At 50.3% G+C, this 15,867-nt stretch overlaps 1 protein-coding gene across 4 annotated transcripts in view; it reads right to left on the bottom strand.

Moving 5' to 3' along the window:
- Nucleotides 1-16: 16 nt before the first annotated feature.
- The window catches only part of PHACTR4 (phosphatase and actin regulator 4), a 38,635-nt gene continuing 22,784 nt past the window's right edge, over nt 17-15,867 (bottom strand). For 3 of the 4 annotated variants that reach the window (XM_027766728.1, XM_027766729.1, XM_027766730.1), the window contains 5 exons: nt 10,950-11,005; nt 8,050-8,111; nt 5,971-6,108; nt 5,282-5,358; nt 17-433 (listed from right to left, as the gene is read on the bottom strand). In XM_027766728.1, coding sequence (XP_027622529.1) covers nt 418-433; nt 5,282-5,358; nt 5,971-6,108; nt 8,050-8,111; nt 10,950-11,005 — 349 coding nt within the window. In that variant the 3' untranslated portion in view covers nt 17-417. Of the gene's footprint in view, nt 434-5,281; nt 5,359-5,970; nt 6,109-8,049; nt 8,112-10,949; nt 11,006-15,867 lie in introns of those variants that run through there. The other variant, XR_003547202.1, reaches the window with a different exon arrangement.

Here is a 15,867-nt window from a genome sequence, read left to right as displayed (position 1 = left end):
ATGCCAGTGTGGGGTGGAGGCTTCCGCTGGGGGTCCCACTGAGGTGTTCCTCACCAGCACTGGATCCGACGGCTGGGCCAAGCGTCCACACAAGTGGGTCTCAACCAGGGCGGGGCAGGCCGGGCCAGGCCAGCAGTGTGAACTACCCCAGTGTGGGCAAGAGTGTGGCCACTGAGACTTGCAGGTGGCCTGGGGGAAGCCGTGACTCTGCTGCAGTGCCCACGCCCGTTGTGCCCTGGAGCCGGCCCATGAGAATCGGTCCCAGCCAGATGCTGCGTACTCAGGTGTTGATGGCCGATGGAAGCACAGTCGGGCTGCTCTGGGAACTGCTGAAGTCCTCTCCACGCATCCCTCGAGACGAAGCAGCAAAAAGCAGCCCTTTTTGGGGGTGTTTCATTCCTTTCTGAGACTTCAGCATCACGGGCGATGGTAGCTAAAACAGAGTAAAAGAGACACGTGACCATATAGTGTAGGCTGCTTGGCTATCGTGTGGGAAGTAATGAAATGTTATATCCTGTTTCAAAAACTGCTTTTCCTCCACCAAAATTCTACCTTCCGTTACCAAAATGGTCCTGACGCCCTTCTTGAAGTTCTGACATCTCTGACATCACCTTTTCCCTGTCTCCTTCCTTGTTCCTCCGGTGCTCTTCCTCAATAGGCTGACCTGGTTTTTCTCTATTTATTTTCCTAGAGGGCCCATGGACTTGGCAGAGAGGCAGAAGGAGAGGGGAAAGCGCCCCCAGTCGGTGGCCGTGCCACCATCCCCCGACGTCCCCACCTGTCAGGGTCTGGGCACACGTTCACGCGTGGCCGCTCGTCTCACAAGCAAGCTGCTGGGCCAGGACACCGTCCGTGAGGTCGGATCTGGGCTCTGGCTGCTCCCACCACCAGCCACCGAGCCAGTCCCCGAGCCAGTCCCCATCTAACCCTCAATGAGAAACGCTTTTGAGGCCAGCAGGTGGTGTGAGGGTTAAGGCACGAGACTCCCACATGGCCGACCCACGGTTTGAGTCCCAGACCTGGCAGCTTGAAGATCACACCGCGTGTGTGTACAGGTGTGCCCCAAGCCCCAGGAGAATGGAGGAGAAGGGACTGTGGCATGGCCATCACCCCCGGGGGTGGGGTGATTTCTCACTTTCGCTCTCTGTGTCTCTCCTCTCTGGTAAGCACACAATAATAGCAAAACCCGTAAAAAAAAATTTGAAAAGATTCTTGGGCTAGCCCCATAGTGTAGCAGTTAAGGGAGGAGACCCCACAAGGCCAATCATGGTTCAAATCTCAGCCCCGGCAGCATGAAAAATGTGCTGGGCACGTGTGTATGCCGTGGATCCCAAAGGACTGAGTAGAGCACGGACTGTGGCATGGCCACGCCCACCGTGGCATGGCCACGCCCACGGTACTCTCACTCGGAGGAGGCATGACCACGCCCACGGCGCTCTCACTCGGAGGAGCGGTGTGCCCTCTTGCAAGTAACGAGAGAGAGAAAGAGGGGCCGGCAGGTAGGGTGCTGGCTCAGCACTGGCCTCTCACTGGCTGACTATGGCTCAAGTCCTGGACTATCTCTCCATCTCTCTCTCTCTCTCCAGCTGAATTAAAATAAATTAATAAATAAAATTAAATAATTATTCAGAAAAAAGACAGAAGGAAAGAAAGGTGAGCCATTTAGGTGGTTCCCTCTCGTTCTTCCTGGAACCCAGGAGGTCACCAAGTCTCGCTGACTCTGTCTCCGCGGTGTTCACACTACTGGGTCGGACCTCCAGGCCTGAGCGACCACAGTGCAAGTGGTGACTGGCTCAGTCCCTTGCCAGCGGGCTTCCTCGCTCCTGGTCTCTTCCTTTTTATTTGACCAGAGAGAAACACAGAGAGAGAGAGAGAGAGGGAGAGAGAGGGAAAGTGAGAAAGCAAGCCACCAGAGTTGGAGGACTCAAACCATGTCCGGCCATATGGGAGTGTCCAGCGCCTTAACCACCACGCCACCTGCTGGACCCACTCCTGGTCGCTTCCTGAAATACCTTTCATGGTCCCCCAGAGCTCATTCTGAAATACACGAATCCCTGTTCACAGACTTTCGGTGGCCCCCACATCCTTGAGTGGCAGCCAGGGACCCTAAAAGTGGCATGGCCTCCCTTGTCCTAGCCGTCTGCTGTGGTCACACTCCGCGCAGCCCAGAAGCACCAGCCACTGGCCTGCCTCCCAGTCCTCCTTGTGCAGTGGCCTTTCTTTGCTGCTCATTTGATCAGTCAGGACTTTAAGATCCAGCCTCCACATCACACTGTGACTCGTTCCTTTTAACAGAAAGTGTCCCTCTGCTTCCGATAGCACTTCACTCCTGCTCCTAATGGCACAGCGCACTGAGTGACAGAGCCAGCGTGGTGGTGTTTACACACGAATCCTGAAGAACAGAGACACATCGTACTGGCTGCACCTTGGAGCACAGGGCGTTTCCAGACCAGGGGAAGAGGTTGGCAGGCAGGCGGGCAGGCAGGGAGGCAGGCTTGTCATCTGTCTTTATGTCAGGTACCTTGGGTGGAGTTACTGCAGTTCAGAGACTCTGTATTCTCTACTCCTGTTAGAGTTCAGTACAGAGACAATCTGCAGGGCCAGTAGGTGTGGGATGCCACATGGCCAAATGCAGTTTGAGTCCCAGACCTAGTGCCTTGAAAACCATGCCAAGGGTGTGTGCACGCGTGCCCGAAGTCCTAACGGGAGAATGGAGAAGGGACTGTGGTGTGGCCATCCTTGTGGGTGATTTCTTACTTCCCCTCTCTTTCTCTCTCCAATGACTACATGTACCCTATAGCAAATCAGAAAAAGAAAATCTGTAATCAAAATAACCACTTGCCTGTGTGGTCAGAGAAAAACATTTTGTTTTCCCTCTTTGCTCATTCTTTTTTTTTTCTTGGTTTTAAATTTTTTTTTAATTTTATTTATTTATTTATTTATTTATTTTTGAGAGGTTTTTTGCTATAGAGTGCATGTGCTGGCCAGACAGAGAGAGACATAGAGACAGAAAGCGAGAAATCAGCCCCCAAGGGGGATGGTCACGCCACAATCCCTTCTCCTCCATTCTCCTCTCGGGATCTTGGGCACGCACGCACACGCGCCCGGCGTGAGCTTTAAGCCACCGGGTCCAGGACACAAACCGCGGTCAACTACGTGGGAGTCCAGCGACATAGCCATTACACTAACTGCTGGTTCCCTAACTTTATTTATTATTTATTTTAATTTGACCAGAAAGGGACAGAGCAAGAGAAAGAGAAAGAGAGAGAGGGAAAGTGAGAAAGCAAGCCGCCAAGGCCAGGACTCGAGCCGTGGTCGGCGATGTGGGAGTCCACGCCCTCAAGGACTATGCCATTTGCCGGCCCACTTGTTCCTTTTTATAACAAGCTCTGTCATGGCACGCTATCTTCCTTCACTTCCTGGTCAGAGGGTATGTGTGCTTACTGGAGAGAAAGGGAAGGTGGAGGGAGAAAGCACCCCTAGGGGTTGTGCCACACCTCCATCCCCTCTCCACTTCTTCATCCTGTTGGGGTCTGGGCATGAATGCACGCATGTCCAATGTCTGGGCATGAATGCACGCATGTCCAATGTGTTTTTTTCTGAAGATGTTGGGATAAGGATTCGAACCCCATGGTTGGCCACATAGGGTCCAGTTCCCTTAACAACTAGGCCATGGCTGACACTAGACTCTTTTTGAAAAATGCTCTAAAAATCAAGTAAAAACAATTTCCCTGGGGGACAACAGGTGGCATGGTGGTTAAGGCACCGGTTTCCTGCATGGATGACCTGGTTCTGTCCCTGACCTGGCAGCTCGAGGAATATGTTGGATGTGTGTGTGTGCATGCACACATAACCAAAATCATGAGGGGAATAGAGGAGAAGGGATTTTAGCAAGGCTACAAACCCTGGAAGGTGATTTCTCACTTTCCCTCTCTCTGGTAAGCACACATGCCCTAGGGCAAAAACTTAAAATAAAAACAAAAACAAAAAACTAACTCTACCGTGGCCAGGTGACTGTTTAGATATTGGTGGGTCCTTAACCACAACAGTAATTCTAAATCTAAATACTTCTTGCTTATTTAGGGAGTCGGTTTATTAAGCAGGTGAGATCAACACGCTCGACAACTGAACTAGAGAGGGCCAGAGCTTGTCCGCCACAGCCCGATCTCGTCTGCGGACTGGAGTGGGTGCAGGGAGAGCACTCGTGGCGTGGGAGTTATTCTTTCCTTTCTCCCGGCCCTGGCTCTATAATAAGTCAAGCACGTTTCTTAATCCACTTTATTTTTATTTTATTTTTTCTTTTGCTATAGGGTGCGTGAGCTCGTTAGACAGACAGAGAGAGACATAGAGACAGAAAGTGAGAAATCACCCCCCCAGGGGGGATGGTCACGCCGCAATCCCTTCTCCTCCATTCTCCTCTCGGGATCTTGAGCACACAAGCACACGCGCCCGGGTGAGATTTAAGCCACCGGGTCCGGGACACGAACCATGGTCGACTACATGGGAGTCCAGCGACATAGCCATTACGCTAACTGCTGGTTCCCAATCCACTTTATTTTTCTACTTACCCTTCTTTTTTTTAAGAATTATTTTATTTAACTCTATTTATTTATTTATTTTTAATTTGACCAGAGAGGGACAGAGTAGGGGGGGGTGTGAGAAAGCAAACCGCCAGGTCAGGGACTCAAACTGCGGTCACCATGGGGGAGTTCAGCGCCCTTACCCACCACGCTACCTGCCACCCCCTCTACTTAACCCTGCTGAGCCTCTATTTCTCCATTGTTAAGATGGACTGTCAGCGTAACTCTCAGGTTTATTCCCAGAGTTAAGAGGGCACACAGAGACGTCACCCTCAGAATAAGCATTTACCACTGTTGCTTAGTTCTCAACACTTTTCTGAATACAGTCTTGTTTTTAACTTGCTGTAGGTGCATGTGCTTTCCACAGACAGACAGGAAGACAGACAGACAGGGTGGGAAAGCAACTCCCAAGGGGCAGGGCTATCCCACAATCCCTTTCCCTCTAGTCTCCTCTCAGGGTGTGGCCACCATGCATACGTGCCTGGTGTGTTTTCAAGCCGTAGGTCTGGGACTCAAACCACGCGGTCAGTGGTACGGGACCCAGCCACTTTACCTCCATGCCGTCAGGTGGCCAGGAATGCAGTCTTCTTGCAGTCAATACCAAGTGTCCCCTGAGGACTGTCAGGAAGCCCCGTGCATCTGCCCAGGTCTGGCGGACAGCTCTAGCTGGCCCTGGCCCCCAGCCCTGGCCCTGGCCTTACCGTGTGAAGTGTCTGCTCTCTTCATGAACCTCCATCTCTGAGCTTTTAAATTCATTCAGTTCCTTCCGGATGGCGGCCTGTGAAGGGAACAGAATGTGTAAGCAAGCACCTGTCTGCTGCAGTCTGGCCGCCTCTGCTCCCCATGAGCTGACGACCGTGGTCACAGTGACCCTGGCTGGCAATCCGGAGGAGGAAAAGTGCCCGGTGGATACCGCGAGCTTGGCTCTGAGTCTGAGCCACACCACAGCCCTGACGTTGTTCATCTCCTGATAAACACAAAACTTTAAATTAAATCAGAATACTCGAGTAACGAAAAAGAGATGTTAAAGCTTTCTGGATACGAAAAGCTTGAAAAACACTGCTCTCCTCATAAAGTGGGGTGTGAGTACGCACTGAGACACGCCTCCCTCCCACCAAACGTGGCCACTAGGGCTGCGTGTCCCGCGCCTCCAGCCTTCCCGCTGTGGGGCCGCAGGCTCTCACCGCTGGAGGTGGGGCTGTCAGGGCCAGGCTTTGGTCCATACTTGGCACTTTGTACCCTGATCTGAAATCTAACATTATCAGAACCAGAGACTTTGCTTACGGCTCCTCCCTGCAGTTGCCACCCTGTGTCCTTCGCGTAAGGAAAAGACAGAGAGACAGAGCATGTGGCAGGAGGGGAGCGGGGCGCGCACAGGCATTTCCGGTACCTTGTCAGCAGGGGTGAGTTTGGTCCAGGGCTTGTCAGCCCGCCGGTCATAGTCCTGAGCATCTGTGACCTCCACATACTCGTTGAACCGCAGAATCTTCCTGGCCAGAAGTTCGGCAACAGTTGGCCTTTGACTGAGCTGAAAGAGACGGGGCTTCTTGGTTTGCTGCGACAGCAACGGGGTGCCAGTCTCCATTCAAGCGGTCTCTAACCAAGCACTTGAACCTCCACTGCACCCGGAGCCACCTGGCAGCTTCAAACACCTGGTTCCATCCGCGGAGACTCTGGGTTACTAAGTGTCTTGTTTATTTTAAATAAAAAGCAGAGCTAAGATTGAAAACCAGGTTTCAATAAGCATATGAAATACCTGGGACCTAGTTAAAATGGAAGTTCTGATTGCGTGGGTCTGACAAAGCTCCAGGCAGTACCAACACAGCCAGTCCGGTCCACAGGCCCCACTCTGAGCAGCAAAGGTCCTATGAATTTTACCTGAGCAAGAATACCACCTAAGAAACCAGACACTGGGGACCAGCCGTGGGCATAACGGCTATGTCGCTGGACTCCCACATAGTTAACTGCGCTTCAAGTCTCGGACCCAGTGGCTTAAACTCACGCCAGGCGCGTGTGTAATGAAAAAAACATATTAAGAAGGAAATCATGGGACTAGCTGTTGCATAATGGCTATGTCACTGAACTCCCATGTAGCTGACTATAGTTTGAGTCTCGGACCCAGTGGCTGAAACTCACGCCAGGCGCGTGTGCATGTGTGCCCAGGATCCCGAGAGGAGAATGGAGGAGAAGGGATTTCTGGCAAGTGCATGCGCCCTATAGCACAAACCTCTCCAAAAAAAGAAACCAGACTCTGCAACAAAGCACGATGGACGTCTGCACAGCCAGGTAGCCTGTTGGGCCAGGAGGCAAAGTCCAGCCATGGCCTCTGATTATCAAGGACAACCCTGTTTCTGGGGAAAGACAGTAGGACAGACCAGGAAGAGTGTCCAGAGCCCTGGCTCTCCCGGAGAGTCTTCCAAATTTTAAGAAACGTCTAGGGAATTCAGACCAAATTAGAATCTACAGACGTTATAAAGTGATGGTAGGAAGAGAACATGACTTGGCTTCGAGCGTAAAAGCTAAGACAGGCCTGCTGGTGGAGCCTATTCCAGCTGGCCCAGGAACAAGAGGGGAACCACAGGCTTCAGTTTGCAGATATTACTCAGGGTTATTTCAATATCTCCCAATATTGCTTTGAAAAATGGAAGACTGCGAGCATCTCCTGTTACTGTCCCTGCACACCCACAGTTTGAAAGTTTACATTAAAGTACTAGGTTATCAAACGAAAGCTCAAAATATATCCATTTATCCAACACCTGCTGGTGCCAAGCCGTTTTTAGATATTAAACATGAAAAAAAGTTCCTGATAAGGCCGTGTTATTTTCTATATTTACATCATGAATTATATTTTCAAAGGAATCTGTGGCACTTACAGTCAAATTCGTGTTTTTCCAAATAAACAGGTCATATAAATTCCAGTGCACAACCAGCAGCAGAGCAGAGCTGAGCACGGGCGGCAGCGCCGCCCTGCAGACAGGGTCAGGGAGGTGGTCCGGCCCTGCCGTCCTACCTTACAGGTCGACGGTTGCAGGGCGAACAGCCTATGCGGCCAGCGGCGACGTCTGTGTGCTCGATATACAGCAGCGACTTTGCTGCTGTACGCCATCGCGTGCAGCACACGTGTGTGCGTGTGAGACAATCTGGTTTTGGCGACAAGCCGCTGTTGTCTGCAGTCCATTGAAGAGAAAGGGAGCACCCTGTTGACCTGCGCGGCCCTGCCCTGCCCTGCTCAGGCTAAGGTTCAGCGTGCTGCGCCCTGATGGCTGGCTCTGTGCTGGGAGCTCCGACAGGGAGGGGCTGCTCTGCCAGTGTCCTCCATGTGCCTCACAAGCTCCACGAGCCAGCGCTGCTGTGGGCTCTGCGAGTTCCCACTGACCTCAGCCAGTAACCGACGTGACGTCAGTGCCTGGCATCTTTTTCCTGTTCAGCCCGCCCTTCCGAGCGGAAAAGAACCTTATAAAACAAGTACCTTTCTGGTGAGCCGGCGCTTAATTTCTCGTTTTTCTGCCTGACGGTCAGCTTCATTTTTAGCTACAGTGGACAGTCAAAACACAAAACAATTTCACATCAAACCTTAGTAATCACAACACAAACATTTCTTACGGGTCCTAAACAGAACCAATAAGGGCTTTGTAGATGGCGACTGAGACACGTGTTCTTGTCAGTTGATGGAGTCAGTCTCATGAGCAGGGACAGCAGACCACGGGGCCGAATCTAGCCAGCTGCCAGTGATTTTGCTGCCTGGTCCTGAGAATGACCTTTATTTTATTTTATTTTTTAGGTTTTTGCCATAGTGTGCGTGCTTCTCAGAGAGAAACAGAGACAGTGAGAGGGAAAGTGAGAAATCACCCCCCAAGGGGGGTAGTCAAACCGCAATCCCTTCTCCTGAGATTTTGGGCCCACGTGCACATGCGCCCAGTGTGATTTTCAAGCAGGCCAGTCCAGGACCTGAACCGTGGTTGGCCATGCGGAAGTCTTTAACCACTACTCCATCTGTTTATCTCAATCTTTAAGTTTTTTTCTCTCTCTCTTTTTTTTTTTTTGGAGAGGTGTTTTTTTTTTTTCTTTTTTGTTTCTGCCTTTTTTTTTTTTTTTTGCTATAGGGCGCATGCGCTAGCCAGAAAGACAGAGAGAGACATAGAGACAGAAAGCGAGAAATCACCCCTCAGGGGGGATGGCCACACCACAATCCCTTCTCCTCCATTCTCCTCTCGGGATCTTGGACACACACGCACACGCGCCCGGCGTGAGTTTAAGCCACCAGGTCCGAGACTCAAACCGCAGTCAACTACATGAGAGTTCAGCGACACAGCCATTATGCTAACTGCTGGTCCCAATCTTTAAATTTTTAAACAGTTTTGTATCTTCCTTTTTAAAAAAGGATTAATTTAATTTTATTTGTTATTATTACAATTATTATTATTTTTAATTTGACCCCAAGAAAGACAGAAAGAGAGAAAAAAGGAGAGCGAGAAAGCAAATCAACCAGTCTGGGACTTGACCCACTGTCAGCCATGTTGGAATCCAGCATCTCAACCACTACACCACCTGCCAACACTGTAAGTATCTTAATAGTCTCCGTTTGCTTTTTAGCTTGCAAAGCTGAAAATGCGTACTATGTACCATTAAAAAACAAGGTTAATGGAATCAACCTAAGTGCCATGAACTAAGGACTGAGCTGAAGAACTGCAGCACCCACACACCGTGGGACACTACCCAGCCACAGAGAGCAACGGGACAGTGTCGCTGGACTCTAAGTGATCGAATATGGAAGGCCTGCTGCTAAGCAAGTCAGCCAGACTTCTGAAAGACAAACACCATCTACCTCTGCTCGGCGAATCCTGAATGTCTGCACTCTATGGCAGACAGAGCCACAGACAGAGTGTGGATTCCAGAGTCTATAAGGGAGAAGTGCTGGGAGGGCGGGTGGCAGGGCAAAGGGAAGAAACACTCGACAGACCCAGGAGTGTAAATTCTCTGTTGAGAATGATGCAGATGGTGATGTCCTTGATTTGAGAATCAAAACAGACAAGTAAATAAATGAGGAAAAACAGTAAAACCTGTAGAGTCTTGCTCAAGAGGAACTGCTGCGAATGGACAATGGAAATCGCACCCAGGCTCGAGCTAAATGTCTACAGAGGCTCTCGACAAGACAATTTACCACGTGACTAGCTGTGCATATCCAACTGGTGCTGACAAGACGGGATAAACTGTCAGATTATGCATGCCCACAGCAACCCTAGTGAAGCCCAAACCTCTGCCACGAGAAGGTTTTTAAGGCCGAATTTGCTCTACACTCTGGGAACACAAATCAAGAACACTTTTCAAGTAGTTAATTATATATGCAGATAGCAAATGAAATACATGGTTCTACTTAAGAAGGTCTTAAGGAATTAAAATTGGCAGGAAGACTGCGACATCTGAAATTTGTTTGGGCCCCACCCTCAGATTCCACCAGGAACAAGAGGGTCTCTCCCATAGGGACGGTCACTCCTTGGCTCCTGAAGATAAAACAAGGCTGGGTCACATCTCCCACAGGCCAGCTACACGGCCTGGTGGTTAGGGGGGCAGAATCCCACATGACACTGCAAGGTTCAAACTCCAGCCCCAGTGACTTGAGAAACACCCTGGGAATGTGTGTATGGGAGTGTCCAAAATGGAGAAATGGGCAAGTCACTACAGTGTGACCAAGCCCCAATATGGGGGTGCGGTCTCCCTCTCCACCCCCACTGTCAAAGGCCCTCTGGAAAACAAATAGAAAACCTGGAGATGTCTTGGGCTGGCTCCATAGCACAGTGGTTAACAGCACTGTGCACTGGGAGTTGGACCTATGTGATCAGCCCTAGTTCAAATCCCCACCATGGTGGCATGGAAAACACACTGGGCACGTGAACATGCCTGGCCAAAATCTTGATGGGATGGAGAAATGGAGGGAAGAACACTGTAATACGACCACGCCCTCCCCCCCCCCCCGCCCCCCCCCCCCCCCCCGGGGAAGCGCTTCTCCGTGTGCGCGCGTGTGTACAGATAATGAGCACGTGTGTCCTCTGGCAATTAAAACAAGTTCTGGAATATCACGGTGTACTGGACAGTCCCGCAATGTCATCTTCCAAAGGAAGTAAAGTGGGGAACTATGTCCCTCTAGGGGAAAACGAACAGCTCCTCCTTGGCTGGAATAGTCTCTGCTTAGTCTTTGTATCAAATGCTTCTTTTCTCTTCTGGGCTGGGTCATTGAAAAAGTCAAGATGCATTTTTGCACAAAAATCAAGTCATGACTTTTCCAACAACCCAATGCGTTAAAAGTCAGAAATATGAAGAGAGCCCGTGCAGCCCGCCCACAGCCCGACTCAGCCCCGCGGTCGGACTCACGTTGCAGTATATTGCGCTGTTCTAGTTCCTCTGCTGTTGGTCTTTGACTCAGTCGCCTAAAAAGAACACAAATACGGGAAGTGACTGTGTTAAACCTCCTAATCCTGTTCATACACTGGTTTTTACCACAGTTCATTTCAATCCCTACGCAAGGAAGGAATCAATATATTTTCAAACTGACATGACTCCATTTTTCTGATTGTTTATGAAACAGTTTCCACACTGAAAGTGCTAACACAGAAATCATGTTACCAACGATTATTTACACAACTATTTCCAAGTGTGCAAACCAGAGGCAAGGATTCCAGTTGTGGCTCTGGACCCTGGCAAAGTGAACCCGGGACTGGGCTCAGAGCTCCCAAACAAGTTTATCCCTTCTGCAATGAAGATTTTGTCAAAAACAGATTCCAAAGGCCTGTTCATAGAAATTCTGACCTAGGAAAGGAGATGAGGAATGAAGTGTGTGTGTGATTCTCACAGGAATGAGGTTGTGTGTGATTGTCACGGGAATGAGGTGTGTGTGTGTGTGTGATTTTTCACAGGAATGAGGTTGTGTGTGTGATTCTCACAGGAAATTACTCTGATGGCCCTCTGACTTCAAAAGTAACCAAGGGGGACCAGCAGTTAGCGTAATGGCTATGTCGCTGGACTCCCACGTAGTCGACCGCGGTTTGCGTCCTGGACCCGGTGGCTTAAAACTCACGCTGGGCGCGTGTGCGTGCGTGCCCAAGATCCCGAGAGGAGAAGGGATTGCGGTGTGGCCATCCCTGCTGGGGGGTGATTTCTCGCTTTCTGTCTCTCTGTCTCTATGTCTCTCTCTGTCTGTCTGGCGAGCGCACGTGTCCTACAGCGAAAACCTCTCCAAAAAAAAGAAAAGAAAAGAAAAAGAATGACAACTTGTCACTTCTGAATCCTTATACTGGACAGATTATTTAGCTTCACAGTATGTTGTGAAATAAAATCATTTTAGTCTCTGACTTTTTTAAATAGTTGTTTTGGTTATTCCAAGGAAATGTACTCTACTTTCAAAGATCCCCGTTGTTAACTAACTCCAGTCCTGATGTTTTCTTGCTGACACTTTCAGAGGACCAAGTTCTGCAGGACTCCATTTTGGCCAACTTGTTGCCAAATCCTGGCAACTAGATCCCAAAGAAAGGAAACAGAGAACTAGTTCAACTGGACTTCTCTTTAAATATCTGCAAAACCAAGGGACAGGCTCTGGATCTAATGACATGGTTGGCATCTGCCGTTGCTAGTGGAGCTGACAGGGCAGAATCTGGCAGTTCCGGTTCCGTGCTGTCGCTAGCGAGGCCAGGCAAGGCCTGACTGATTCTGGCCTCTCTGACTTGCTCTTCTAAGCCCTGGACGAAGCTAACCCAGGTGGATGTGGGAGCACGCAGTGACAATGTCCGTCACAGGCACAGAAAAGGGCTCAGCAACAGCAGGAGGGCTTCGGGAGGAAAGGGGGCATCAGTGCCTATGAATATTGACTAAGGTCTTTTCTTCTTAGAAAAATGGGCCGAAGGAGACACAGTGGTACAGTGGTAAACTGTGATATTCTGCAAGGCTGTCCCAGACAGGAAGGCTCCAGGATTGCTCCCAGAAACGTCCTGAGTGCTCTGGGTACCTGCATGCCCATGACCAGGGGCTGGGGTGAATTTCGACATTAAGAATGTGCTGTAGTTGCTGTCTGTCTCTCACTCATGGAATTAAAAATAAATAAATAAAACCCTAAAAAATGGGGCAGGGCCAATGGGTAGCCTGAAGGTTAAGGAGGCTGGGTCCTACATGGCCAACAGTGTGGTTTGAGTCCTGGACCTGGGGGCTTGAAAATTACGCTGGGCATGTGTGTGTGTACGTGCCCCAACTCCTAAGAGTGGAATGGAGGAGAAGAGATTATGGCGTGGCCACCCTCCACCCCCGGGGCAGGGATGGTTTCTCACTCTCCCTCTCTGGCAAGGGCATACGCACTAAGCAAAAAAAAAAGGGAGGGGGGAGGTTGTGCAGGCCAGCCCATGGTGCAGTGGTTAAAACAGGTGGACGGCACATGGCCATCAGTCCAGTTCGAGTCCCAGACCTGGCAGCTGGATCACATGCTGGGAGTGTGTGTGCATGTCCCAAATCGTGAAAGGAGCAAGAAGTGGAGGAGGGGTCACAGAGTGAAGCCCCCTGTGGGAAGGGCGTGCTTTCTCACTTCTCTCATCTCTTTTTCTGTCTTTCTCCAATGAGCACAAGCACCCTCTGCTAAGCTAAAGAGAAGAAAAAAAAATGGCGGGGAAGGAGCAGCAATGAAATATAATACTATAATTCAAAAGATTCTTACTTAGAACTATGGTTCTCAAAGTAGAGGCTTAGGACCAGCAATATGGGCAAGATATACAAACCATCAGGCCCCACACCATGCTGAAAACTCCAAGAGCCCGACAATCCGATTTACAAGCCTGCCAGGTAATTCACACTGTGTGGATTCTGTGGACTAGCACATAGCGGTCAAGAGCAACAGTCCCAAAGACAAGATGGTAACAAGGAAGACGGCGCGAGAGACAACAGCTGCTCCGTGCACAGCGGTGCTCGCAAATACCAGGAAGAACCCAGTCTTTCGACTAGCCCGAGCCCGGGCCAGGGCAAACCCCACCTGAGACCGGCTCTGCAGAGCTTCTGCCTTGTTTCTGTCTTAGCTTTGCTACAGGTCACGAGCCACAGAGAGAGAGGAGAGCTCACCCCCGAGGGTGGCCATGCTGCAGTCTTTTCTCCTCTCAGGATTTGGGGCGCACACACACATACCTGGCGTGATTCTCAAGCCGCCGAGTCTGGGACTCGAATCGCCTATGTGGCCATGTGGGAAGTCCAATGCTTTAACCTCCGTGCCGCCTGCTGGCCCCACACTTTTTAAAGACTACCTCAGCCTCCCGACTAGGACCACGGGAGAGAGAAGAGAGAAGCCCCTCCACAGGGTCTCATCCCAAGTGGCAAGTTCCCAGGCCCGCACCTGGAGACCAGAGTGTGCTGGCACATGTGCCCAGACCCAGGGCTGGCCATGGCTGGGGTGGCCTTTGGCATGACAAAGGTGCTTCTTTCTCCTGCCCTTGCATGAGGAGGTGCTCTCTATCATTAAAAACAGGGAGCCAGCCAGTGGCATCTGCTTAAGGCAGCTGGATCCAACACCACCAACTGCATGGTTCAAGTCCAGGAACTGAAGGCGTGAAAAGCACACCAGGGCCTGTGTACACACACGTGTGTGCCCAAGATCCTGAAAGGAAGAGGAAGGGATTGCAGCCTGACTGTCCTGCACTGGAGGTAGGGCTCCCCCCCATCCCCCGCCCACTGTCTGTCTCTCTGGTAGGTGCGCGTGCTCTCCAGCACACAGACGTACACAACCCTCTCACCCCAAAAAACCCAAACAGAACTAGTTATGTCTGGCATGCCCTAAAATTTAAAAAAATTTTTTAATCTATTCATTCATTTATTTTAATTTGACCAGAGAGAGACACACACAGAGGGAAAGTCTTGAGAAAGAAGCAGCAGGAGACACAGACTTGGAGGGGCTGGCAGAGAGGAGCAGAAAGGTCTGTCTTGGGCAGAGGGCACTCCTGCAGGGGTGGCTCACATCAGTCCTTGCAGCACCGAGAAAGCAGGGCCAGGCATGGAGGCCAGGACTGCATGTGCAGAGGCGAATGTTGGTGTTGGAGAGAGGGTTTCTGCACTCTCAGTTGTCAAGTTTTGCAAGAGCTCTTTGAGAGGCACTGTGTAAACAGAGTTGGACTTCATCTTGTACAAGGTCTGTGATTCCTTGACATGAACTCATGCATGTGCAGTGTAAGACAGACCTGTCTCCCCCAGCCCCGGCCCCCGCATGCTGCAGGTAGTGAATGAAGAGTGAAACAGGAGAGAGTTCGTGTAAGCCAAATTGTCCTTCTTGCCTTTTTTCTTTTGAAGAATTATTTATTTAACTTTTTATTTATTCATTCATTTATTTTAACTTGAACAGAGAGAGAGAGAGAGAGAGAAAATGAGAAAGCAAGCAACCAGGTCCAGGATTCAAACCGTGGACAGCCATGTGGGAGTGTCCAGCACTGTAACCACCACACCACCTGCTGGTTCCTTGTCCTAAAATATTTACCATTTGGTCCTTTATGGAAAAAGCTTATTACAGGGTGCAGGATTATGGATGATTGTTTTCCCTTTGGGGCAATTTTCAAGCTACGATATAAGGAACATGTACTTCTTTACTCTCATACTACGAGAAAGTCTCTGCATCATAGTTTGACTGGAGAAAGGATTATTTTAGTTTCTCCCAGAACAGTGGCTAAAGCTATAATAACACTCTTCCAAAAGTCTAGAACTAGACTCTCCCAGGCGCTGGGTGGGCGGGACAGGTACGCTCCCTGCTCTCACGGAGCTGGGGTAGTGGACTGCGGGCGGTGGGAGGAGGGCAACAAGCCGAGAGCTGGAAACGTGCAGGCAGAGCTCCTCAGAGGAGACAGGCTTGAACTGAAGCATTTTCCAGAAGAAACGGCCTGTGTTTTGTAGGGTTGTGCCGTAGGGCATGTGAGCTTACGGAGGCAGAGAGAGAGTGAATGACGGTGAGAAGTCAGCCAGGGGCGTGGCTACTGGGCAGCCCCTCTACTTCCCTCCTGGGACTTTGGGCACGGACACACACGCTCTTAGAGTGATTTTCAAGCCAGCAGGTCCAGGGCTTGAACTATGGTAGGTCATGGGGGAATCCAGCACTTTAACCACCACACCACTTGCTGGCCCCGTGGCCTGCGTTCGTAAAATAATAATGTCATAATAGAATCGAGCAAACAAAAAGATCAAGGAGCTGTTTCAGATTAAAGGAGATCAAGACACATGATAACTAAAGATAATATACAACCTCAGACTATATACCAGGTCTATACTGCTATTCAGGGCATTC

This window comes from Tupaia chinensis, unplaced genomic scaffold, assembly GCF_000334495.1.
Source record: "Tupaia chinensis unplaced genomic scaffold, TupChi_1.0 Scaffold143646_1, whole genome shotgun sequence".
NCBI classification, from domain to species: domain Eukaryota; kingdom Metazoa; phylum Chordata; class Mammalia; order Scandentia; family Tupaiidae; genus Tupaia; species Tupaia belangeri.
This window is presented reverse-complemented; position numbering and strand designations above follow the sequence as displayed.